The sequence below is a fragment of the Perna viridis genome, chromosome 7 (assembly GCF_037379345.1).
Source record: "Perna viridis isolate PV_CMFRI_1.1 ecotype Kerala chromosome 7, ASM3737934v1, whole genome shotgun sequence".
Classification (NCBI taxonomy): Eukaryota; Metazoa; Mollusca; class Bivalvia; order Mytilida; family Mytilidae; genus Perna; species Perna viridis.
In genome coordinates, this window is record NC_142451.1 from 18,709,112 (window position 1) to 18,735,570 (window position 26,459).

Below are 26,459 nucleotides of genomic sequence, written 5' to 3' on the forward strand. Positions count from 1 at the left end.
GTTATTGTTTCATTCTCACTTTATAGGACATTATAAGATTAAGCAGGTGTTTAAAGTATTGGTCGGAGGGCCTGCGGTCCTTTTCACAAGAAATCGTAAGTGTAAAATTAGTCGTAAGTTATGGTGTCATCATAGAGTTAAGTACTGTGACATCACAACTTACAACTAATTTACTCTTACGATTTTTTGTGAAAAGGGCTGCCGGACCCTCAATTTATGACCAAGGACATATGAAATTTAATTTACCTAGGTCCTATACCTTCAATTCTTTTCATTGACTCTTTGTTGTGGACTTTTGGTTTTTCTAAATTGGACTGTTGATTTCAAACTTGGAAAAGTCTAGGAACTCCAGTCTAGAAAGTAAACTTCAACCCCTGCTGATGCCTCCATTTTCTAGAAGCCTAACGGTTTGTGTGACCATTTATTCTCTGTTTGTTCTGATGTTGATAATGTGCAACATAAAGATTTCTTGACATTCAATTTTTGGCTATTCCTGAGGTTTTAAAGAAGTCTACCAACTTCTTGTTAAATATGAAAATGGGAACAAGAAAAACTTGTGCACGAAAATCATTCCCTGTATTATTAACTCAAGTATGGATTAGTCACTAGAACATGTCTCCAGTTTAAGCTTAAGTTTCATGCTATGGAGTAAAGTTGTAAAATTAAGATATAAATATATAGGATTGTGTGAAATGAAGTACTCCAACCAAACCGAGATGAAACAAAGCAAACAAAAAGTAACATTAAAAACACTTAAACTTATCCCCGTGATTTCCAACTAACACCCGGAGTTCTCATCTGAACTCCCAACTTCTCCCTGTGATCTTCAATAGAACACTCAAGGGTTCTCCTTGTGATCTGTAACAGAACACCTAGAGTTCTCTTTTTAACATCAAACAGAATACTTTTAGGTGTTCTCTGTGATTTCCAACATGGTTCTTGTGATCTCTAACAGGATATTCTAAGTTCTTCGCATGATCATCTCCGAGAGAATACTCAAGGCATTTTTTATTTATATTTCCCAAATCAATACTTGTATTTAAAATATGGAATCATAATTTTTTGTTTCAATGGACGAGTAGAATATTTTTTTCTCCAAAGTTAGGAACATTTATATTTTCCCTTTTAAAATATCCCATTCTGTTACCAAAAGATCATAGGCGTTCAACATTGTCCATATTTTTCAACACAGGTTATTTCCCTTCAATCAGTTCAAGGCGTGAAATTTGCTTCTAAACAACAAATATAAATTTTGGAACTCGATTTTTTAATTCAGTATTGTAAAACTTGCATGTGTGAGACCTTTACTTTACGTAAAACTGGTTTCATTTTGTATAAGAAAAGTACTAGGATTAAATTTATGTTGGAATCATTGATGACTGAAAAAAATTCGTATGTTTACAAAAAAAACCACCAGACAATGAAACGGGTGATAAAATACGACATGGCGACAGACACATTGCATTGCGAGACATGACGCTCTATATTTATCGAAATAGAAGTTTGCATCCTCTTAACCTCCTCAAATATTTCTTGCCTGCATCAAAGTGGTGTTGCTTTAGGACTTCTGTTCAAAGCGCAAAGGACCACAGGGGCTTGCTCCTACTACCAAATTTACAGCATGACTATAGTATGGCATTTATACTTTTCCATTTCTGTAACAACATGGTAGCGTAATCAAGGGAACCAAGATTCTAACGAAAATCAAAAGTATGTAATCCAGGGACAAAGACCAGACATGGAAAACAGACAAACACGACGAAGAGCATAAAATAACCAAAGTAATACATACAAATTAACAAAAGTAAAGGAGTAACTCGGACTCCACTGAAAACTGGAAGCATGGACCAGGTGCACCGGTAGGGTAAGCGTCCTCTGTTTTTTTGTCTAGAAACATCCGCTGAGTTGTTCATAAAAAGTCAAATACGGTGTAGACGAAAGGGAACAGGAATACTTTTGTACTGATGACGTCAATCTTGTTGTCGATAAAAAATTCCAGTATTTTGAAAACATTTTCTTCGGTATGCGTGGAAGATAATTAGGAATTATTTTTTACAAGGTATGAGGAAACTCTACAAAGAACTACATATTTATATCTATGTTTACCTCTTTTTTTTTGTGGAGAAACAACGATGTATAATGTTTTTGAGTCAGGATTTTTGGTTGAGTATAGGGAACAGAAGTTTAAAGAGTTAAGAAAATCATAGGTTTTAATGCTATTGTATTCCACTAATAATCTTGAACTGAGGGTTTAGGGAAGATCTTTGGAATTTTTCAGGATCGACATTGAATTAATACTACTACGGGAATAACAAGTGTTGTGGTAGGACTTGAGACCCTCTGACAGCTGTGAGTATAGATGTTAAACGTTTCGAAAAGGGTTTGGTGGTACATTTTGCAGATCCAGCTATGTAGCGTTGTTTGTGATGATTCTTTTGGAGTTTAGTAATCCAGTACATAGACGGTAGATCACAATGATCGTCTTTGGTGTGGAGACCAAAGGAGGATAGCACAGATTTGTGGTTTTCCACTATCTCTTCTTTGGAGAGTGTTGTGGCAGTATAGGTCTCATCACTGTTATTAATTTCTACGAAATTTTGATCGAGGGTTTTCCGTGGAGATGTTTTATTTGTTCACTCTATTATGAGTTTTCCTTTTATTTTATTCTAAGAATTGACGCAGAGCCAGACAAAAAATAAAGACAGTTTAAATATTATACGGACCCCTTCCTATCCAGATACACCTAAAACAATATCAATCGAGATTCCAAAGTCCAAAAATGATTTAGAATTGTTGAAACTTTTTATCAAAGGTTATCTGATATAAATAGACCTAGTACTTGTACTATATGTGCTGAAGCGTCAATTTTGCAGATAATATGGTATTGGCCTGTTTTCTGTCATCTGGTTCAAGTTCATTGCTCTATGTTACTTTAAACTTGATTCGATATACATGTACTTCTTGCGTAATCCAAACGATGAAATTAAATGCACATTCAACAAGGTATTCAACCTGCAAAGTTCTGGAGAACTCTCTTGTTGTGCCAAACGTAGACCGCATGGTATAATAACTCGGAACTTCTTTCCAGAATATATTAGCATGTGTTGTTGGTTGGTTGGCCGATACTGAACTTGACCATACAAGAAGTAAATTGTCTCTTTTAAGCTTTTTTGAAAATTAATACCGGATTATGATGGAATCATATTTAGGATGTAAAGTCTGGCCCGTTTTGTTTATTTGTTTGTTTTGTTGTTTGGTTGGTTTTTATTATCATTATAATTTTTTATTTGTTTTTATTTTTGCTTTTGCTTTTTTAAAATATTTTATACACATTTTTTCTTTCAAAGTTGAGAATGGGTCTGTTGAAAATCTCAATTGGATATTTTTTTATGTAATTGGGCACAGAACTAAGGCCTGCACCATTCCAGTTCTACTTTTAAAATGTACCCTTTTTAACATTATAGGACGTTTCAGTATCAACAAAATCGGAATAGGACAGAAATTAAAAAAAAAAAAAAACAACAACAACAAAAAACACCCTACATTGGCCAAACTGAGAAGTTACACTTTCTTTTATTTCTAAAATTCAAACGATTACTTGTTACTACACTTCATATGTCGTGGGATAATACTCTATTATTTACATTTGTTTCCTAGAAAATAAGCAACGAGCGATCGTTTGGCCCCAATTATAAATTACATAAGACGAAACAAAAAAAAAGGAAAAAAAAAGAATTGACTGATATAGAATATTTTTTTCAGTACATATCTTTGAACAAAGGTTATCTGTTTAACACGCATTTATAAATAGTACAGTAGTCTGTAAAGCTCGCTTACGTGTACTGTTCGTATATTTATATAAAAAAATCAGATTTCAGAGAATTATAAGTAGGTTATCTCTACCGTATTCAACCTGAACTGAAGAATGTGTACTATACCCACATATATATCTATATGATGCCACGGAAGAAAAAAGAGACCAGGGGAAATATTATTTAAACCATGCAGGTACACGACAGCGTCGTTCACGGGCCAAGAACAGGTGCGGAACCATCCATTTTGGGAAGGGTATCAGCAAAATAAACGGTTGGGCTATTACCGGTATTATCTCATACTTGTATACATTTTGCAAAACACAAATAAACATAATTTTCTATCGAAGTGAGAATACTGGGATAATCAAATAAATATAACTTCATGTCTACCAGAGGCGGTATATGTCACTTTTTTAACCGTCTATCAGAGGCGGTATATGTCACTTTTTTGAACCGTCTATCAGAGGCGGTATATGTCTTTTTTTTTTGAAATCCCTATAGAAATGTAGTGGACATTCTGAAATACTGTACCCGTAAATCTTAGTAAACAGATGTCTTGAGTGGGTCTGGGACATAAGCTCCCGGACAAAATGTCTTCGCACATTGGTTTTCATATCAATTAGTTAAATTAAATGGTATAATGGTCTAGTTATTTTGGTTTTCCCACACCTTTCTTGCGTAAAGATGAGAAATTCAAGGTTTCAACACAAACATAATTATACATGTACGTTTCTAAAAACAATTCGATAAAATTTACGTAATAACTACGATGTTGTATTAACACCTTTCCGATTACGTAAAGTCCGGATAATCTGGCATATGTAAAACAAAGAAACCACCAGGATGTTGATCAATAAGGTCATATTTACACGTATCTGACAATACATCATACGTCTGTGAATACCTGCTTACAAAGTAAACAAAGCCATACATTTGATTTGTTAAAGACAATTAGGTAATTGATACATCTGTGGAACTGTAAGATCCTATAATACAAACAGATTGGTTGAATTGATTGATTGATTGTTGGTGTTTAACGCCAGAGCAGCAATGTTTCAGCTATATCTAAGCGATGAACATGAAATGATGATGAAGTAAAAAATGTGATGGGACACTAGAATCATAGGGTCGACGAACTTTGATCGCGTCTGCATGGAAATAGGGAGAGGTGGGTAGGTTTGAGCAATTTAGCCTCCTGCGGCGGAGCGCAAATGTTCCTACTAATGAATATCACAGTAGGGTTCTTTAACCTGTGAGGAACGTTGCATCTCTCTCAACACGTTGCACCACTATGGTTTGCGGTCAGGTTTTCCGTCTTATGGCCTGACGACCCGACCCCTTCATGTAGCATGCCAGGGGTACCCCATTCAACCACCTGAGACACACAACCCAGTTGTTCTGATGGGCAGAGCGCCCGGTCAGGGTTCTGAGCACTATCTAGTCGCCTAAGACAAGCTTAGTGCTGCTGCAGGCCTATTCTTTTGACACACGGACCCGCACGGGGCGAGATTGATTGGAACGTGGTGAACCGAGGGGATAAGGCGTACCTCTCTACTTTCTTCACCCCTTTTCTTTGTCCATCTTTTTTTCCAACCCTCTTTCCCTTTCGCTCTTTATCCAGTTTGACGTCTGTAGAATCTGAAAATCACGAAATGTGGACAGACTTTCATGGAATTAAATTAATGTGAACATATAGGCCGAAAGTTTCGGAATGTTGATCCAGGGAATAGATCAGAATGGAACCTATGGGGGAGGCTTTTAGCATTTCGCTAAAAAGGTATTTAAAACGCTTAAATATAGGGAAAAAACGTTTATGTATGAATATTTTCTCATGGTTCGAAGGTACTGAATAACTTCAACGTCACATATTTTTGCAAGGTCGTATAAAAGTTGAGTGTTCTTTGAGTCATACGTCAATTTCTCACTGCCATGCACGGGTTATCACAAATATCAGGCACGGATCCAAGAACGGGCGTGCTGGACGTACGCCCCCCTCCAGAATTGAAAAAAAAATTGTTTTGCATAAAATCTTGATTTTTCACAAATTTCACAAATTTTACCCATAAAATTTTCTTTAATTCTATTTACGCCTCCTCCCTAACCTGAGATCTGTATCCACCCCTGAATATGTCAAACGAGTGGCAGAAAAACTTCGTCTTGTTTTATCGTAAACTTACTTAAAATTTTAATAGCATATGAGATACACTTAAAGACATACCTTCCGGAAAATGTACAAATAAAACAAATCTGATTAGCATTATGTTGAGATTTCATAATAGGATGAAAAACGTATCAGCTGCACGAGATAAATTTTACCGATTTTAAAGTATTTTAAAATATTTCAAATGAGTTCGAGATGAAGTTCTTGGTATATGTAATAGATTCGATGGCATTTCTTCTTTAGGTTGCAATTTCACAAGCAATTTTGATAAAATCTGAACTCCTCAAGGAAATAGTTACATGCATGCCAAAAAAAAATGAAGCTTTCTATTTTACTTATTCTTTGAGTATTGGGTACCGATGTAGGTTTCTTCCCTTTCTTTCCTTATGAGTACTGGGTATAGATCTAGGTATGTCACCTTTCTTGTTCATTTGAGTTCCGAGTTCAGATCTAGTTTTGTTGCCTTATTGGTTTTTCTGAGCACTGAATACAAAATAGGCTTGTTACCTCCCTTGTTCATTCGTGATCCGAGTGTAGATCTAGGTTTGTTGCCTTACTTGTTCTTCTGAGTACTTAGTACACACTAGGTTTGTTACCTCATTTGTTCTTCTGAGTACTGAGTACAAACTTTGTTTGTTACCATACTTGTTTTCTCGAGTACTGAGTTCGGATTTAAATTTGTTACCTTTTTTTGTTATTTTGAGTACTGAGTACAAACTAGGTTTGTTCCCTTACTTGTTTCTCTGATTACTGGATAAAGATATAGGTATGTATCTTTACATGTTCCTTTGAGTCAAATGTCAAAGGCTTGTTATCTATTTGTTCTACTGAGTATTGGGTACAGATGTAGGTTTGTTACCGTATACCTGCTCTGCTGGTTTCTGGGTACAGATGTAGGTTTGTTACCGTATACCTGCTCTGCTGGGTTCTGGGTACAGATGTAGGTTTGTTACCGTATACCTGCTCTGCTGAGTTCTGAGTACAGATGTAGGTTTGTTACCATACCTGCTCTGCTGGTTGCTGGGTACAGATGTAGGTTTGTTACCATACCTGCTCTGCTGGTTTCTGGGTACAGATGTAGGTTTGTTACCATACCTGCTCTGCTGGGTTCTGGGTACAGATGTAGGTTTGTTACCATACCTGCTCTGCTGGGTTCTGAGTACAGATGTAGGTTTGTTACCATACCTGCTTTGCTAGGTTCTGGGTACAGATTTAGGTTTGTTACCATACCTGCCCTTGTGGTTCTGAATACAGATGTAGGTTTATTACCATACCTGCTCTGCTGGGTTCTGGGTACAGATTTGGGTTTGTTACCATACCTGCTCTGCTGGGTTCTGGGTACAGATTTAGGTTTGATACCTTATTTGTTCTTCTGAGTACTGATTACAGATTTGTTACCCTTTTGTTATTTTTGCTCTTCTGAGTCCATATCTAGGCTAGTTACCGTATCTGTTTTACTGAGTACTGGTCCTTCGTATCTAGGTTTGTTACCTTATTATTTTTACTGAATGCAGATCTAGGTTTATCTATCTTACATTTTTCTTCTGAGTACTGGGTACAGATCTAGATTTGTTACCTTATTAATTCTACTGACTACTGGTATAAATTTGTATCACAATAGAATCGTTTAGACTTGATGAAAAATAAGTCATGATGTATCACTTTGAACCGAAAATTTAGGATACAAGTTTTATTAGGTATGAAAAAATGAAATACTTACTGACGTAAAGAAATACAAAGTGGTGTTCAAGGACATGAACATGGAGTGCCATTATCATGAGTTATTCTCAACTAGTGTCACTAAGATCTTTCAAATCACCACGATATCCGTAGGTTATCCGCAGGAGAATGCCACCAAAGATACCATAGATTTTCAAATGTAAGAGGAATACTAGCTACGGAACTGTAACTCTTATCGTCCTATTGGAATTACTATTGTGTATTTTACGGACCTTGAAAAACCGGTATAAAATCAACAGTAAAGTGATCAAGTCATTATTTTTGTGACTTATTAACTCATTTTATCCCCTTTCAAATGTACTTTATATCGCCAAAAAAAAAAACATCAAACGTTGAAACTAATCATGTAAGTACTATACCTTGGTAAACTGGGACAATATGTAGTTTTGTCTCGTGACTGATGTGTTCACTGGTAAGAGTCATTAAATCTCCGGTCATTGGTATAACATACAATTTCGTTTTTCATTTATGGAATTAGATACTTGTATTAAGCATGTAATTCAAACTGAGTCAATACGACATGTTGTCTTGTGACCGGTGTGTTGCCTTGTACAAGTTCTTTCCCTGGTCATTGACATACTATATTATCATGTTCTTCTGTTCTGGAAATAAACAACTTATTTGTTTGCAAAAAATTAATAAAATAAAACATCCCGTATATCACAGTACAAATATACCAACAAACAAATCTGTCTTACTATTTATTGCGTAGTTCAAACAAATTTCAGGTTATGTACGGTGATGGCCTACTACCGCTATACATTTTGTTGAATCTGTATAATTTCTCCCCAGTGCAAATAAAATGTTCTCCTGAAAATATATTTTAAATGTAGTGGATCTACATACGACTAAGGGCTAAACGATGGCATTTACATACTGAGATGCCTCAAACAGTTTTCATGTCTTGTGTGTGTGTGCATAGACGTTTTCTAATAGTGCATGATCCTTAATTCCATAATAGTCCACATAGACTCTTTTATAGCATGGAACATCTTTCATTTACATAAGTACACTTATGAATTTGTTTTTTTTTTTTTTTTGGCAGGATGATTTGTTGACAAACTTTCCTGTATCATTGTGTATAAGTGATTTGTTCGCTTGTAAAATTCTTGTCTTCTGATATCCGACTGTCTCTTTGATTTTCTATTTTGATTGTCGGTACTTAGTTCTGATATTTGTGTGCCTTTAACATCATTGGCATTCCTGTCTCCTCTTCCACGTCTACGCAACTTTTTCATGGTCGCTTGTATTTTTTTCGTTCTTGCCCCAACCTATCGAAATGTCTGGCTATTCGTGTAACGCCATTGGTTTGGTCTTCATGTGCAACACTATCGTAGACGTTTTCATCATATGTAAACATGGAACGGATCCATAAGGGGACGGGACGACCTTATGATTTCGAGGGGTGCTGGCAAAATTTCGAAAAATCATATTTTGATCCCCAAAAATTTGCCAGCCCCCCATCAGAATCAAATAGTTTTCCCAATCTTTGCTTTGATAATGTTGGAAAAACCTCAACTTCATTCACACATATTTTTTTTAATTGTACGACATCTCATCTCGCTTGGACTACAGATATACAAATGAAGTACCTATTGTACCCACATGAATACCATATATACATTTCTTGATACTGTATTATTTTGCTATGTCTTATTACGTCATCTTATGGATATCAATGCTGAATGTAAAATCCCCCCTTAGATTATAACAACATCTGATTTTAATTTAATTTGATTATTCATCTCTTGTTAATTTTACAGAACGAAACTATAATTTCCCTTCACGTAACTTCACATATAAATTAAAAAAAAAAACAATGCCATCAGGCTGTTCTTACGTGGTAACATTGAACTTGATCATATAGATGAAGGATCCGAAGGCGTGGTAGATGTAACTAATTGAGTGGGTATTGTTCCGTGAAGTAATGTTACATAATGTCAGTGTATTACGGTATACATGTACTCTACCTGTACTTAAAGTGCTTTTTGAGCTAGAATCCATTTGCTGTTACTTTCTTAATAACTGGATAAAGACCCAGAATTAATTGAACTCCACCGTATTCAGTATTAATCAACATGCATGTACAATGTACATAAAGTACAGTTCTATGTGATGCCTAAGTCTAGAGGTTGTTTGAAAGACAAAGTTGTTTTTATCTTCACTTTCTCATCTTGTAGAAATGGAATTTAAGTAAAGTATAAATAAATTTTGGTATTTGATAATGAAGCAGATCCAACGAACAGATCGCTACCCCATACATTTTATGCTCGAAAAGTTGATTATATAGAACAAAAATGGAAATATATGAAGCCGCTCCCCAAACCCTTTTCGGATTAATTTCTGAATCCGCCAGTAAAAAACGCTGTCCAAAAAAGGTTTGTTGCATCTGAACAGCTGAGTGATAAGATATAGGCTTCCACTGATGTATTGTAGATAGTTTCCTGTCTGTGAATATTTGAAATCAAATTCGTTGGATGTCTGTTTACTAGTCCGAATTTCCTCTGACCCTACAACCTCCTCTTTTTTATCAATATCCAAATAAAAAAAGAGGAGGGTTTGTAAGGTCATCAGGGGAAATTCGGACAATCTGTTTATGTGCGTGCATAAATTTAAATTGAAAAAAGTGATATATATTTTTAAAATCTGTTATCTTTGCCTGATCCATAGTCCAAGATTGCTCTGACGTTGAACGTAGACTTTTAATTGTAGTTCATATGCACCAGAGTGTTTTTTTTTTAACTAGGTTGGTATGACTTTGCTTATAAGTCCTGATTATTTAATAAAACGTTCCACTGGCTACAGCTTGATACGATTTCAAATGTCGAACCTATATACAACTATCACTTTTTTTTAAATTTAGGTGAGCTTAAATGTTTGATAATTTCTGACCTGGATTAAATGAGATTGAAAAAAAATAGAAATTAGTTTAATGCATATAACAAGAGATACAATATAAGAATTGAAGTCGCAAAAAAATAAAAAAAATGCAAGTAAAATGTGGAAAATCATTCAAAATGTTCATGTAGATATATTTTGCATTTCTAGACGATTTATTCATGCCAGATTCGGTGAAATTGCTGTCATTTTTTTTTTTTAAATTGATTGCCAAACTGATGTACATCTATTTCTAGTGCTCAACGACAGTTATCTTATTTTTCACGTGGCCTAGGAGCTCCGTGAAACCGGCCCATTCAAATTATACCATGCATATACTTTTGGAATGTTCCTGGTTTACACAGTATGATTTATCTTAATTCCAGCAGAGCCATCATTCAATTTATAAATTAACTCTAGTGAACAAGTTGTTTTTTTATAGTCTGAATTTTTGCTATTTTAATTTCAGCTTTTACCTATTTATCGCTACCCAGCTTTGAAATGATATATTAGATACATAATTATAATGATAAAAAAAAACACAAAATAAAAAAAAAAACAATTAAAAAAGGGCTCGATGTATTTTGTCCTCCGTCTTAACCTTTATCCCTTTGTACCAAGACAGTTGTGTTATCAGCATACACGCATACATTTTATTAAATACATGTATTGAATATAATTTCACATAATGATAAGTAATCTACTTGTACGTGTACGCATGTTTTATAAGTGCCACCACGTGTGACCCCGTAACTGGTTACATTGCATTCTCCATCATATGACAAGAACGGATATGGTGAAAAGTAGCAAATGCACCACAGTATAATCTAAATACAAAACGGTATTTTCTTCAGAGATTACCAAAAGGTCTTCAATAAATACTGACACTTTTTTAAGAAAGCTATGGAAGGCCCCGAAAAAGAAGTAATAAAATCCATGGTAACTGTTCAAAATCAAACTTAAAAGTAAGAAAACGACACAATGACATTAATGAATGTGGACAGGCGCATGCAATCTGCGGGGGGCCTTAACCACCCCCTTTAACGTAAGGTCCAAAATGTACTGAAACAACCAACAAACACAACATAAAATTCATTCAAAAATACATCAAAATTCTCTCCATGGAATACCTCAACACAAACCATATAGACAATGAGATATCCCTATAAAGAACTCTTGAAGTTCCTGAAAGCTAGCTCAGAAAAGAATGACAATACCATCAAAACTATTACCATTAGAAATAATCTGTCACTACAATTCCAGTGAAATGGATTTGGAATAGTAACGTGATGTACTAAATACTCAAACACGACTTAGTTTTTACGTAGGGATGCAACTATGGGTCGAATATCTCTATATGTGAAAACAAGGTTCTATTTGAAAATCGTATCCTTTACCAATTAAGGGCAGTCGATAAAACCATCGGATTTTGTTTGGACGAATGTGCTTTATTGAGTGTATTTACATAAAAATCTGGGTCGGAAATGCCATTTTTGATTAAGAACCTGCTAGTGCTATTGTATTTTGTAACGGTTAAAAAAACATTTTTTCAGAAGTTGGTGATATCGCCACACGTGGTGCGAAACTTTTTCTGTAAGAAATTCACTGCGTTCATTAAAATCTTACATTTTTTTATACAAATACGAGCAAAACGGACCAGTCGTGAAATATCAATACCATAAGAGGGTGCTTCAGGAATATTAACATCTAAGAATGGAAAATTAACAAAAGGAAAATCAAAATATTGATTTTGTCATAAATTTTAGTTTGAAGGTTGTCTAGTGTAATACCTTAATCAAGAAAAGGTGTACGAGTACTATTATTGTTAAACTTTGTTAACGTAGATTCTTTTGGGTAGATATCTTTAACATAGTTTTCGAATTTAGGGTTATTTACGGCTGAATTATCATCAAAGTATCTTAAAGTATTATTGGATTCATGCAACATATCATATTTTGAAAGATCTTTAAAGAGTTTAGCCATGAATTGCGATTCATAGCAACAGAGAAACAAATCGGTTATAAGAGTAGCAGAATTAGACCCCATTGGAATACCAACAATCTGTCTGTATAGACTTTCAGTGATTTCAGCATACATGCATGGAAACATACTTTTGTAATTTTCAGTTTAAAAAGTTTGAATTTTAACACATTCACTGTGTTGAGCAGCTGGGCATCCACACATTTCTCAAAAAGGAGGTCCGCTGACTGACGGATGGAGGGGGTCCACTGATTTACAATATTTTTGGCAACGGTTTTATAGATTTCACTTCGTGCTTTCCCTGCATAAGGTTCGTTTTGTTTTCAGCCAGGGGGAAGGATCTTGGTTCAAAATTCAAAAATATATTTATATACATATATAGACATTGTGGATATACAAGTGAGATATAACACCTTGATGAATATGCTTACTGGTACCCAAAGGTATTTAAGTACATGACACCAATCCTGTTTAGCGGTGTGTGATCATAATTATTGTAGCAGGTGCTAACAGGATGTCATTTACGTGATTTTTTTTTTGTCTTGACAAGTGCATGCCTATGTACAATGGCGTGAATAAGAATATTTTATACATTTAAACAAGGCTTCTCTTTATAGTCAAATGCATGTCAAAAAGTTTCCGTCGGCAAGACTCCCTATATTATACTCAACTACCATACTGTGACAAACATTTTGTTCAAATTAATTTCTGTTGCAAGCATGTTATTTTTTCGAAACATGTATACGCCAAAAAACATTCTAATACAATCGTCTAGACTTCCTGGACATTTCTATGTTAATTTTGTTCGAACTATATATCGAACTATATATTAAAGATGCCTGTAACTTATTTGCACCATGGCAATAACTTGTCGATCACGAGTACATCTGCTGAACATTGCGTAAATTGCACCGAAATGTGCATATGTCATTTGTTAGAATAAGCGTAAAAGATGAAAGAATCTACTTTTTTCCTTTTTTTGCCTTTAACAGGTCTTTAAATCATTGGAGCATTGAATAGAATATCCACGTCGTGTACTGATTTAACAATTACTAAACGGGATTTCCTGTAGAAAATCCTGTTCCAATACTTTTATAAGCGACAAACATCTTCGCTTCTCAACCTTGCCTCTACATCTCTACATATTGGGATATTAAAGAAGTTTATATATATATATTACCAGATTAATATTACACCGGGGACGGCATTTTAAGTGTGTACATGAGACTGATTCTAAATCACTCCCATCAGTATGGACAGTCTACATTGTACTTTCTTTTTATCTAATCATGTTCGTAAATAACCGGTAAACTGTATTATTTCAAACGCTTACAAGGTAAATAGAGGGAAATCGTCAGCCGTCTCCATCGCCGTCATGCGGAGAGAATGCTCATGACAAGTAAAAATCAGTTAAAATTTCTTCTACTGTATTTCGTCCAGGGGCGGATCCAGGATTTTAGATTAGGGGAGGCGCAGAGTTAAAATTTTTTAAGGTTAATTTTTTTTTAAAATATACTTCCAGAGTGGGTGCAATGTAGATATATTTTGCGGTAAAATTAACTTAAAACCGCCTAAATCTACCCCTGACAATCCATGCTATGCAAATGTTAGGGGGAGCGCACTCCCGCCATGCCGCGCTTGAATCCGCCCCTGCCGTCTTCTGTTTGTTTTGTACAATAAAATGTCATTTCTATATAAAAAAAAAACCATTTACTTCACTTTAATAGTAATAAATCATAAATGTTCCCTTAGTATTAAGCTACTTAGTATTTTTAAACACATAAAGCTGCTTCTTTTATAAGGAGAATATTCGTGTTGATTTTGTGTTTCATAGCTATATTTCAGCTGCTATTTTGCGGCAAAGTATTACTAAAACCAAGCGGGCTAAACGCCGAAAATTAATGCCACACATTTTGTTTTTCAGTTGAATTGTACGGATGTACCCCAAATGTATGTACTTCTCTTACGTTAGTTAACGTCTGTTGACATTCTTATTAAAACAGTTAAAGGTAACGATAATAAAAACAAAAACAGACAAAAACACAATGAACATTACCATCGTATCAGTATTACAGATGTTTTGTTCGGTACAACCCGTTTTAAATATTCGAAACCAGAAACTTCGTATACCGAAAATGGTTCATAGACGTGAAACATACAAGACACATGTACCCTTTACTGACATTATGTGGCAGGTCATATTAAAGATAGGGCAAAATTACATAAACGAATTGTTTCATGTTTTGTTTATTTATTTCCATCACTTATGAAAAATTGTACTTCACCGAGATGATAAGATATTCATGTGTATAGATACCGCAAACATGTATATACATACACAATGATAAAAAATATAGTCATGTACCAATTTTATGATGGCAATAGTCACCGACAAACTGGACGCTGATATCCTTGTAATTGGACATGCTTGTCACTGCTGTTTTTTGGAACTGTTATGAACTGATATGTTGTTACTGCATGCTTAAACCAGTCGTGCCTTGGCATGCTTGAAACTGTTATGACTTGATATATGCTAATATCATCTGACATGCTTAAATTGTGATAGGGCATACTTATAAGTGTCGTGACAAGACATGCTGGAAACTGTCACCACAGTGACATGCATGCTACCTGTGAGACTTCACATGTTTGAAACTGTTGTTACCTGACCTGATTAAAAAGTCTGCCTTGACTAAACATGATTGAAACTGTCGTGTTCTGACATGCCTGAAACCGTTGTGACTTGACGTGCTTGAAACCATTGTTACTTGAAATGCTTATACCATGGTTGTCACCTGACATGCTTAAATTGTGATAGGGCATGCTCAAAACTGTTGCGACAAGACATCCTGGAAACTGTCACCATTGCGACATGCACTTTACCTGTGTGTCTTGACATGCTTTAAACTGTTGCGACTTAACATGCTTATTGCTTGAAAAGGTTGCTTATTGACATGCTTGAAACTGTCATGAATAGACATGCATAAAGCTGCTGTATGTGGACATTATGTATTTAAACTGTGATAGGAAATGTTTAATACGAGAATGATTGAAAATGCTTAAGTAGCACTCCAGCTAAGACTTATGCAAAATGTGATTCATGGGTTAAAAGCCTACATATTTTTATTTTTGATATTTTGTTTGAATTGCCATAGTAAACAGAAATAAACATTCAATTTTTCATATAACCCGTGTTCTTATGCGATAAAAATCATATAGAATGCACTGTATATTTCAAAATTAAGGGAGACAACTCTGTAAATGACACTCAAATATAATAGAATCTATTGGATTTTCAATGTTGATTATCTCCTAAGAGCAGTCAGATTTGAATGAAAAATTTCACATTTCATAGTATAGACCCATAAAACAAATTAATTACAAAAATTAATATTTGTAGCCTTTTTTGGGGTGTATCACATTTTTCAGATTTTGCATGATTCTTTCAAAGACAGCTACTTAATATTTCTGCTTATCGTTACAGTAATTACATATATTCTCGACAACGTCACTGTTTGACATGTTTGATGCTATAGAATACGGGCATGTAGTTCAAATGTTCCACTATATAATGAAAGGCTGTGTCTTACATACAGATGTAAATAAGTATATGCCATAATTAATTTATTTAACTGTATATTTGGATTGTAAAAGGTACATATGTAAGTTCATTGTCCTTTTAATAGTCGTTCACAGCTGTTGTCGCGTAATGTGTTTTCTTCAACAGTCATGTAAATAAGTTAGTGTGTAAAGTAATGTTTTCTGTTTACTACTTTTGTACAACATAGGTTTGCCGGAATTGAAAATATTTTTTTTAAGTCTCGGGTTCCTGATCGAATATGTTTTATATCTATCACCTTTCTTCATTTCAGCCTGGTCTTCCATTCATGATGATTACTTCAGAAATCATTTTAACAGAATCAAAAAGGAATACATTTATATGGTAATCATTGCTTAATAGACACACATGATTCTAAAACCACTACTTTAGCTGCAGCTGCTTAATAACAGAAATAGACGAACAGCAATACAGTATTGCTACTATCAATTACGAACATGGGCCAAAGATGGTAAGTAAGACTTGTGTGTGCGTGTGTGTTATTTTGTTATATTTTGCAATATCTATGTGAATTCAATTGTGTTATTTTGTTATATTTTGCAATATCTGTGTGAATTCAATTACAGCGAAATATTTGTTTATGCTTTTTTTTAATTTGACCTTGCGTTCATGTCTATGATCAACCGATGGATGTGAAGTCAGTTATACTTACCTAGCAAGTCTAGTAAGCCCAAAACGAAAGAAAAAAACAGTAGCTTTTCAATAATATCTACATCATTCCATGTCGTGCCCGTCGCCAGAGTCAGCAAACTTCGACGATTCATTATATTAAGTATTAATAGCCTAGGTCATTTACAATATTTATCAAAAAGTTGATATGTATCTCTCTCTAGACCAGTTAGAACAAGCTGAGAATCATGGTTCGCCGGACACAAAGGTGGACATTTTAAAAACCATATACGGCAGTTGTGACCCTGAACTATCAAAAATAATTGCGTTTTACAAGAACAATGACCTTGTTTATCAATATAGCTCGTGATACATTACATGCATGTTTTCTATGTAAACAATGTTAATGAAATTGTTTGTTTACAAATATGTGTTTTGTTTGTTTTGTTCAATTGTAAACAAAGATATAAATGAAAACGTATTTTTGTTTGGTATTCTGATATATTTGTATGTAATTCTATGTATTATGTTTATGCTTCTTTATACCGTGTACTTTTGGTGATTGAGAATAAAGACACATACATACATATAATAGTGTGTCCACGTCTGACCCTTCATGACAGAGGACAACATACTTGTAGATATATCAATATACAGTATATATCCTTGGTCAAGGTTTACCGTTCTCAAACAAGATAAACGTGTCCCCCGCTTTCATTCACATGTATGGTGGTATCAGGGTAAAAATAAGTATTAATGCATATAATAAATTTGATTTGTGCGTATGCTAAAACCAATTCTGTATATGCTAAATTATTGAAGCATATGCTTCATTCGAATTGAAGATATGCTTAAATATTTTAGTATACCCTTAATTCGAATAAAGCATATGCATAAATAAATTATTCATGCATGCGCATAATTCGTTTAAGCATATACATAAACAATTAAGCATATGCAAAATTCAATTTAAACATATGCATAAAGCTTAAGCATTTGCTTAATCCTGATACCGCAACATACACATGATTGTAAAAAAAATCTACATATAATGTACATCATTCAATATGTGCCTTATTATCTGCGTTCCATAGCAAAATCATAGATATTAAAATAAAGAAACCTCTTAACAATTTAGGTCTATGGCAGAAGAAGGGGTGAAGGTTTAGGGGATCAGACACTCAAGATCAGACAATAAAGGGTGACAACTTCCCGACCTATGGATTATTTATTAACAAAGAATGGACTACAACAGTGATTTTAAATTACACTCTAATATACCAACAGTGACAAGAGAAGTTTTATGGTCGTCATCATGTACTTGTGGATCATCTGCACCATGAGAACCGATTTGTTTATCCTGTCCTTTTTCGTCTACCCCGGCTTGAGAGCAGCTCGGTGGGTGTTGCTAGAAAAGCAGAGGTCGGTTAACCTACCGGTGCACCTGGCCCATGCTCACAGTTTTTGTGGAGTCCGAGTTGCTCATTTACTTGCGTATTATATTGGTTATTTTATGTTCTATGTTGTATGTATCTGTTTTCTATGCTTGGTCTTCGTCCCTGGACTACATTATGTTCATTTCCGCCAGAATCTTGGTTCCCATAGTTATGATTTCATAGGTTCTACACACTTCTGTTGTTAGTTGTTTGGGATAAATATATTTAATCCCAGCTAAAGGGTAAGTTCTGCGTGTCCTTTTAATTCTATTTTGCGTGGCAAGTTCACATGAAGGATTTGGTTAGTAGTAATTACGCGGACAACTACTATAATCAAAAGATAGATAAATTGAAGAACGGGCGGGCGCGCCGTCACGCCTTGGAGATTTTCTGTCAATTCAACCATTTCCCCCCAAAACTGGACGGCGTTTGCCCAGTGCACTAAAGCCTTGATCCGCCCTTGGTAATCACTTTAAATAAGCTTGGCATCCACAAAATCGGTTCAATTTCATTTCAGTAATGAAATATTTTGTAAAAAAAGATATTTATTTATAAATACAAACTATGTTTTTTTAATGATCTCATTACTCCTTTTAGGGTGACTGTCTGTTGAGTATTTTTATTACTTTTATGTAAAATTCTAGTGTGAATTCAGTGAGTGTATGTCAGATATATGTGATAAAAAGTCTCTCGTTGATTCTATTCTCACTTCAAATTAACAATTGTTTAGTCTTGTAAATGAAATGAAATTGAAATGAAACCATTTATGGTTCTAATAATTTTTATTCAACAATGCAAGAGATTCATGAATTCGCTGACAAAATACCTATATCAATAATATATAAACTTCATATATCATCTGAATATATATACAACTACAAAATATCACAATCTGAAACTTTACATTATATGATACAGGTTTATAACTTGTACAAGGATGTACATAAATAACTTATAAAAATTATAGGGTTTTATTTTTTTCAGTCTTATCGTTGTACCAGTTTTTCTATGTCAGATGGATTTCGATTTATTCATTTCTTTACTACAAGTTTGTTCCATCGGTAGTAGAAAGTGTTGCCCTATCATAAGTAGATAAAACTTTCATAATAAGGTAGTCCTATACCATTTACTTCACATACCAACTCATTCTTACTTTCATCACACATTTCAATGTTTCACTCCCCCTTTTCAATCATACACAATATAGAGTACTGCAGTACTCTCAACATTCTGCTATGGCTAACGAATATACCACTGCAGAATTATCTGAACAATACACAATATATGTGAACATATACAGAAAATGGGTCAACATAGCAAATGAACATCAAACATATTCAGTTATAAATGGTTTAATGCAACATTTTTTGTATAACTTTGTTTTAGAAATAGGTTTAATCAATATATAATAATAAATTGATGTAAAACATCAGGTAACATCTTGTTCTACAAATATTCATTTAATAAATATATAAATGAAAACAAAGAGATAATGCGATAACTGACGAGCGACGTCAATGGTACTCCTAGGTTCGAGTGATATTGCACGGATAACTAAGAAACAAACAATATGTTACATTGTTATGGTGAATAAAACATGTGACCAATGTTTATGAGGGTGGATCCTTTACATAATGCATGAATCATGTCAAGACTAAAGTTACAAACCTATAAATGATGATGCAATGGGATTGTAATGAGTTCTGTAATGAAAGTTTTTTTCTAACTTCAAAGCCCCCCCCCCTCCTCATAAAATGTTTAGTTATAAAAAATTTGACTTTCTAAGCATCAGGTAAAAGAGTAGTCCGTACAAGAACTTCAGTGACAGCATATGGATCACAGTTTGATGATGGGCGTCTGTCTTCAAGATATCCACATCCGTCTTCAGCAACCTGACGGGGAATTCTTATACTGGCTCCACGGTTGGCTACACCAGCTGAAAAGTCATGAATACTTGAGGTTTCATGGAAACCTGTCAATCTACGTTCATTATCCTTTCCTTCCTTTGGATCGTAGGCCTTAATGTGTCGTACATGGTGCTTAGATAACTTTTCTATGGCATCTTCAATAGCCCTGTAAAAATTAATTATTCATTAAACTTTGCTGACAGAAATGTCAATTGCCTACCCATTTTTTTTTTAATAACACTACTTAATGGCTTTGGGTATCGATAATTATCATACAAATTTTAAATTTTAATGTATGTAGACTATGTGCCAGTTGCTGGTAAAGTACAAATTTCATTTTGAAAATTTTCCATTGTAAAGAACTGGTACTTGTTCCAAACATTACTCTAGGTACTTGGTTACCAATTTTACAAGAAAAATATGGTGAATTCCTACTTCCTTGCTAAAACTTTCCACACATCACAATATCTTGATTGAAATTTGGTAAAATTTGGATATCACAAAGTATTAAATTAAATGTATAAAAATCTTTCTGGATAAAAACAGGGAAAATATGCATGAAGAGATCCATTCCGATGTAACACATTTAACAAACTCTTATTTTGGAAACCTGATTTCTCTGATTGATGGTAAAAATTTGAAATAATCTAATTGAAATGGAGGATTATTTCTTTTTCATTTAAATAACTTACTTAATTCCATCTTTATCTCGCATGGCCTGAGTGCTGTAGTTACAGTGAGCTCCAGCTCCATTCCAGTCACCCTCAATGGGTTTTGGGTCAAGGGTCACAACAACTCCAAATTCCTCAGCTACACGGTGTAACAAGTATCTTCCAACCCAGAGGTGATCCCCCATGTCAATACCTTCACATGGACCAACCTGGAACTCCCACTGGGCAGGCATGACCTCTGCATTGCAACCTGCTATCTTGACACCTGCATACAGACAGGCTCTGTAGTGGGCTTCAACGATGTCACGGCCATAGACTTTATTGGCACCAACACCACAATAGTATGGTCCTACAATAAACACAGTAAAGTAGATAAAAAATACACTAACAAGTACTTTAATCACAATAGAAGGAAAGGGAAAATTAGTTTTTATTTCTAACAGGAAATTTATACAAAACTTACAAATGGTGAACACATACAAATGCTGACATAATGTGATAAATATAGTTTCCTAGGAGTCCAGTAAATTGTTAAAACTTATAAATAGAATTAGCCACTTATGTGACCTTTAAATATAATCTTCTCAATTTGTTGATTCTAAGAAGTTTATATAGGCCATATTTATTTCTTGTGGGGATAGGTCAACCACAAACCAAAGGTTCAAGAGTACTTTAAAACATGTTTGATATTAATCAATATGACATGAAAGTACCTGTAATAGTTATTTATACATGTTTGTGGTTCATAAAATAGGTCATGCATGGAGTTGGTCAACATGTTACAAAACAATGTTATTTACCCTGAGGTCCTGGGAAACCATTCTTCGGCCATCCATATGGATGTCCATCGACGTCTAAAAGTGTGTACTCCTGTTCAATACCAAACCATGGATGGGAGTCTTTAGCCTGCTCCATTGCTACAGCACAAGTATTTCTTTTGTTGCTCTCTGAAAATTTAAATGCAACTTATCAATAAAAATGTTTTCTCTTCAAATGCATTTATAAATACAGATATATAGCACATTTTTAACTGTTTTTACCCGTAAGTAATAGTCCTTATATTTATCATGTTGGTTCATCATAGTTCTAAAAATAGCAAACCTACAAACCACATCATTTCCTACAACTACAGGTTCTGACATTTCAAATGTAATATCCTGTTTACATACATACCAAAAATACATGTACCCTGAATCAATGCTTGAGTTTTATTTTGTAGACAAAATCTTTCAAACTCATGTATTGCATGTAATGAAAATCAGAAGCAATAAGGTCTAAATATGTTTACCTGCAGGTTTCTTGTTGTATTTGAGTACTTCACAGAGAACAAGTTTGTGTGGTCCCCTTCTGAATGGGTCACGGAAAATACAAACGGGATGGAGATACATGTCTGAGTTAGAACCCTCGGCCTGCCACGTGCTGGATCCATCGAAGTTCCATACTGGACACTCTGTTCAAAGATAATGAAAAATTAAATTTGAATACATCTGAGGGATGATACAGTACCAAGGCAGTAGATGATCTAGAGTTTCAGCTGGGTTTAAAAAAAAGGGGGAGGGCTATTATTTGCTCATTTCCCCCCATAATTTGCAAAAATTAAAAGAATTTGCAGAACAAGAAGGGTTCCCACCTTTAACCCCTAGGGGACAACCATTACAAGATATATGCAACATGCTCATGTATGTACATGTATGTGTATTGAACACTGGCTATTGTCCCACTATCCTGAAGTATTCACTTAAAAAATATATAAAATTGGGATTTGTACATACATAATGAATGTCCTCTTCCACTTCAGAACAGATCAATCTTATCAAAAAGTCTCACTACTACATCAAAATTTATTGATACACTAAGTTTAAATTTTGAGGTAATCTTTACATAATGAGCCAAGACTTAACAAATTAAATAATTACCTTTTGGTTCTTTAGGTTCAAACTCCATGGTACGACATTTACTTCTAATACCCTCACCAGTACCATCAATCCACAGATATTCACACATCACTCTCCCTTTCTCTTCCAAGTCCATATATCTGGACAGAATTTCTTTGCTGACATGAGGAACATGTAGAGCCATTTTGTGTTTAGCTTATTCTGTGATAGAAAAATTGGTAATGATGAGACTTAATACCTGCTTTAAAATAATCTAGAATGTTTTTTTTTTTCCTTGCTGTTTAAATACTTAATTGCCACCAAGGAATTATGCAAATTCCAATGCAGACCTAGACCATGGTAGGAAAATCTAGTCGGTTCTGGTGAAAACCAGTTTATTCTTGGTGGATTTTTAAAATGGTACATAAGGCCAGCAAGCCAGCAAAGTGTTATAAATTGCTTGGAAAATACTGCAGAATATCAATTTTACGAAACGTAACAATTAGATTGACATAATTATTATCTGTATAGATGACAATGTAACTGCACTACTGTTGCGATAAATTGACAGGATTTTACATTGTAATGAATTAGCTACTATTGAATTTCATTTTACCTATAAATTGTCATTAAAATTCTTAATTCGCCAAATGAAAACAAAATAATTAGTTTTTATTCAATGTCACATTGAATACATATTGAACATAGAAAACCTTTTTGATGTGGAATAATTACACAGGTCAACTAAGCTACTTAATTTATTGACACCATCTTTTCACTAGAAATTAATGACAACTTGTCGCGTGCTTAAAAAAAAACAACCTTGGAATTCTGGGCTGAATAAATTAAATACAACCTTTGTGATACATGCTCACGTTATGACAGCATGATCGAGTAAAACGAATCAATGCAGATTTATAACAACAAACGAAATAAATTAATACTTATACGAGTAAAACAAACAACTCACAATAAAACACAAACGTCTTGCAGTAAATTATAAAACAAAAGTAGGCCGTTTTCAGAGCTTTATTTAAACATCGGTGATTGCATCATCAGGGAAACGATCAGCTGATTGCGGTTTTAGAAAGTTCATTATGACCAGTGACGAATTACGGTTTAAAATCAATTTACTAGTTGATAATGAGAAAAGATGAGGATAGAAACTGAAATATTTAAAAGAAAATGAAATGATACTTTATCACAACCAGTCAAATTTGAAAAAAAAAAATATATCATCCAGTGTGATATCTGTAATACAAAGCGGTATATAAATTCTTACCTTCAGTACGACGTCAAGAGAAAATATTTGAGACTGAGGTTAAACCGTCTTGTAAAAGTACTTTTATACCACCTAACCCTTCACTAATGTATTCTCAACTGACCACCGACAAATTTTCCAGCAAATTTTGCATAAGCAATGACACACTTTGCGACCTCATGACAGGTCTACTCTGATTGGTCGATTTTACTATTGGAGTATTACTGATCATCACTTGATTTTTACTACAGATACTCACCTTGAACTTTGGATATTTCTGTTAAAATTAAGTTAAATGAATTGTACTCATTTATTTAACATGTTTACTGGGTCGACGTGGAAAGATTGAACTATCACTTACTTGTCAGGAAATCTTCCTTTCATGAGGAGAAAACTGATTTTTCATTATACTCACGATCATCTGTTTATTATATTTACACTAATTAATTAAGTTATGGGGGCTGCTAGGAGCTAAGAATCCACATATCTCAGCGTTACCGTGATCCCGGTGTTAGGAATTTAGCAACGGGCCGTTCTGCCCGTGTAATAAAAAGCGTTTGAAAACAATGAGTGAGAAACAATCATGTTCTTCAAATCTCTATGATCCAACCACCCTTATGGCAAGCCAAAGTGGACAAAAATATTAGAAAATGAATTTTTAATATTACAAAATCATTTTTTAATATTAGAAAAGATTTTTTAATATTAGAAATTCATTTTGTATTATTAAAAATTCATTTTCTAATATTACAAATTCCTGTTTTAGTAATACTATAAAATATCACACATTTTGTTACATTACAAATTGAATTTGTAATATTAGAAAATATGTCACATTTTTTAATATTACAAAATGATTTTCAAAAATTTAAAAAATCGCAACTGAATTCAACAAATTCATTCTCTTATATTAGAAAATCAATTTCTAATATTCAAAAATAGTTCTTCAATACTAGAAATTCAATTGAATTTTTAATATTTAAAATGATTTTTTTGATATTATAAAAGTGTTTTGTGATATAAGAAATCTAATTTGTAATATTAGAAAATAAATTTTCAATATTAAAAAATCATTTTTTTAATATTAGAAACTGCTCATTTTTGTCCTCTTTGGCTTGCCATACACCCTCGAATTTTACTAGTTCGGTTCATTTCAAAACGGGCGGATTCAAACACTTAAGTTAAAAATGAGGGTGCCAAGCTGGGGTTTTCTAAAAAAAAAAAAAAGAGAGAGGGTTTTAGGGCTTTATTTGCCATCTTTTTGTCAATTTACAAATTTTCCGATCAAAAAGAGGTGCCAACCCCTTTCACTCTCCTTGATCTGCCACTGAAACATATCAGTGTGTTTTGGTAAATGATTTGTGATGTAAGTGCACGTTTTGTATGAAGATTCATGTCTGGGTCATAGTCGTCAAGGTCCCACCCACGAGGACCTCGCCCTATTGATGGCCGAACGATGTTCCTTTTCAAAAAATATTGATTGTAAATTTGTTTGGGGTCTTAGTATCAAGGAAAATCTACCGTATCTCTGCCCCGGGATACACATGTACCTGTTTTACTTTCTTTTGTTCTTTTATCACGGTTATCCGAAGTAAGTACTACTATGGTTACAGGCTAAGGAGTAATCAAGACTAGCGGAAATCAAAAGAATGTAATCCAGGGACAATGATCAGACATGGAAAATAGACAAACACAACAAAGAACATAAAATAACCAAAATAACACATAAAAATAACAAAAGTAAATAAGCAACACGGATTCCTCTAAAAACTGGAAGCATGGACCAGAAACACTTGTAGGTGAAACAAAAAATCCACTATATAACTGGACTAACAATAGGGATTAAATTATACGAAAGATAAAAAGACTTACTAAGCGATAAATGTTCTATGTCTTTTGTGAAGGGTATGTAATCAGATAACCTTTACAAATAACTAAGACTTAGTTGAAAAAAATGAGTCTTTTATCATTAACAATTTACTGCAAGTACTTCTAATTTAGTGGGAAGGGACAATCTTTCCGAAAAAAAACGAAAGAAACTGATCAATAGTTCCTTACCTGAAATAAATAGGACTATAACCAAGGAAAGATTTGTAGATATATATCCGACCTTACACAACAAACTTGTATGCTCTTTTCTAACTGATATCTCAAAACTATCTAATCTTTTACCAGGTAGATCGATCAGTTATACCACTGAAAATGGGAAACCCGGAACTCTTACGAAGAAATCGTTTATGACAACAGTTTCTATAAGTAGAACGACTTTTGTTTAATACTTTAAAATGACAAACTGTTTCGACAAGTTCTTTGTTTAAAATAGTTCGAAATTTAAAGCCTACGAAATCTACATATATACACGTTCTTCCTGGTTGGAAACGTATAAATATCATTTTAAAGAAATTATTAAAATTCCAGAAGAATGGCATAAATCGATCTTCTTATTCATACTGAATGTAGAGGATTGAATTGACACGAAAGCTGACCAACAATGCCCAAAGGCGGACGC

At 34.0% G+C, this 26,459-nt stretch overlaps 1 protein-coding gene and 2 long non-coding RNA genes across 10 annotated transcripts; 1 reads left to right on the top strand and 2 right to left on the bottom strand.

The window, feature by feature from the left end:
* Positions 1 to 3,544: 3,544 nt before the first annotated feature.
* On the bottom strand, positions 3,545 to 8,054 carry LOC148611658 (uncharacterized). Its single transcript, XR_015924168.1, has 2 exons — positions 7,697 to 8,054; positions 3,545 to 5,453 (listed from the first exon to the last, which is right to left on the bottom strand). It is a non-coding gene; the product is annotated as an uncharacterized LOC148611658 (long non-coding RNA).
* Positions 8,055 to 16,087: 8,033 nt separating this feature from the next.
* Positions 16,088 to 17,506, top strand: LOC148611659 (uncharacterized). Of its 5 annotated transcripts, none has more exons than XR_015924164.1 (3): positions 16,088 to 16,227; positions 16,446 to 16,643; positions 17,026 to 17,505. It is a non-coding gene; the product is annotated as an uncharacterized LOC148611659 (long non-coding RNA). The 5 variants fall into 5 exon arrangements; XR_015924163.1 differs by having other exon boundaries at positions 16,096 to 16,235; XR_015924167.1 differs by having other exon boundaries at positions 16,114 to 16,171; positions 17,026 to 17,506.
* A 1,494-nt stretch (positions 17,507 to 19,000) lies between these two features.
* On the bottom strand, positions 19,001 to 26,112 carry LOC148611660 (glutamine synthetase-like). 4 transcript variants are annotated; one of them, XM_088592429.1, is made up of 6 exons: positions 26,066 to 26,112; positions 22,732 to 22,911; positions 22,104 to 22,265; positions 21,616 to 21,762; positions 20,837 to 21,164; positions 19,001 to 20,310 (listed from the first exon to the last, which is right to left on the bottom strand). In XM_088592429.1, the coding sequence occupies exons 2-6, from the start codon at positions 22,892 to 22,894 to the stop codon at positions 20,019 to 20,021; spliced, it is 1,092 nt and encodes a 363-aa protein (XP_088448555.1). In that variant the 5' UTR covers positions 22,895 to 22,911; positions 26,066 to 26,112; the 3' UTR covers positions 19,001 to 20,018. The 4 variants fall into 4 exon arrangements, with proteins under 4 accessions (XP_088448555.1, XP_088448556.1, XP_088448554.1 ...); XM_088592430.1 differs by having other exon boundaries at positions 26,061 to 26,112; XM_088592428.1 differs by having other exon boundaries at positions 26,009 to 26,112.
* Positions 26,113 to 26,459: the final 347 nt, after the last annotated feature.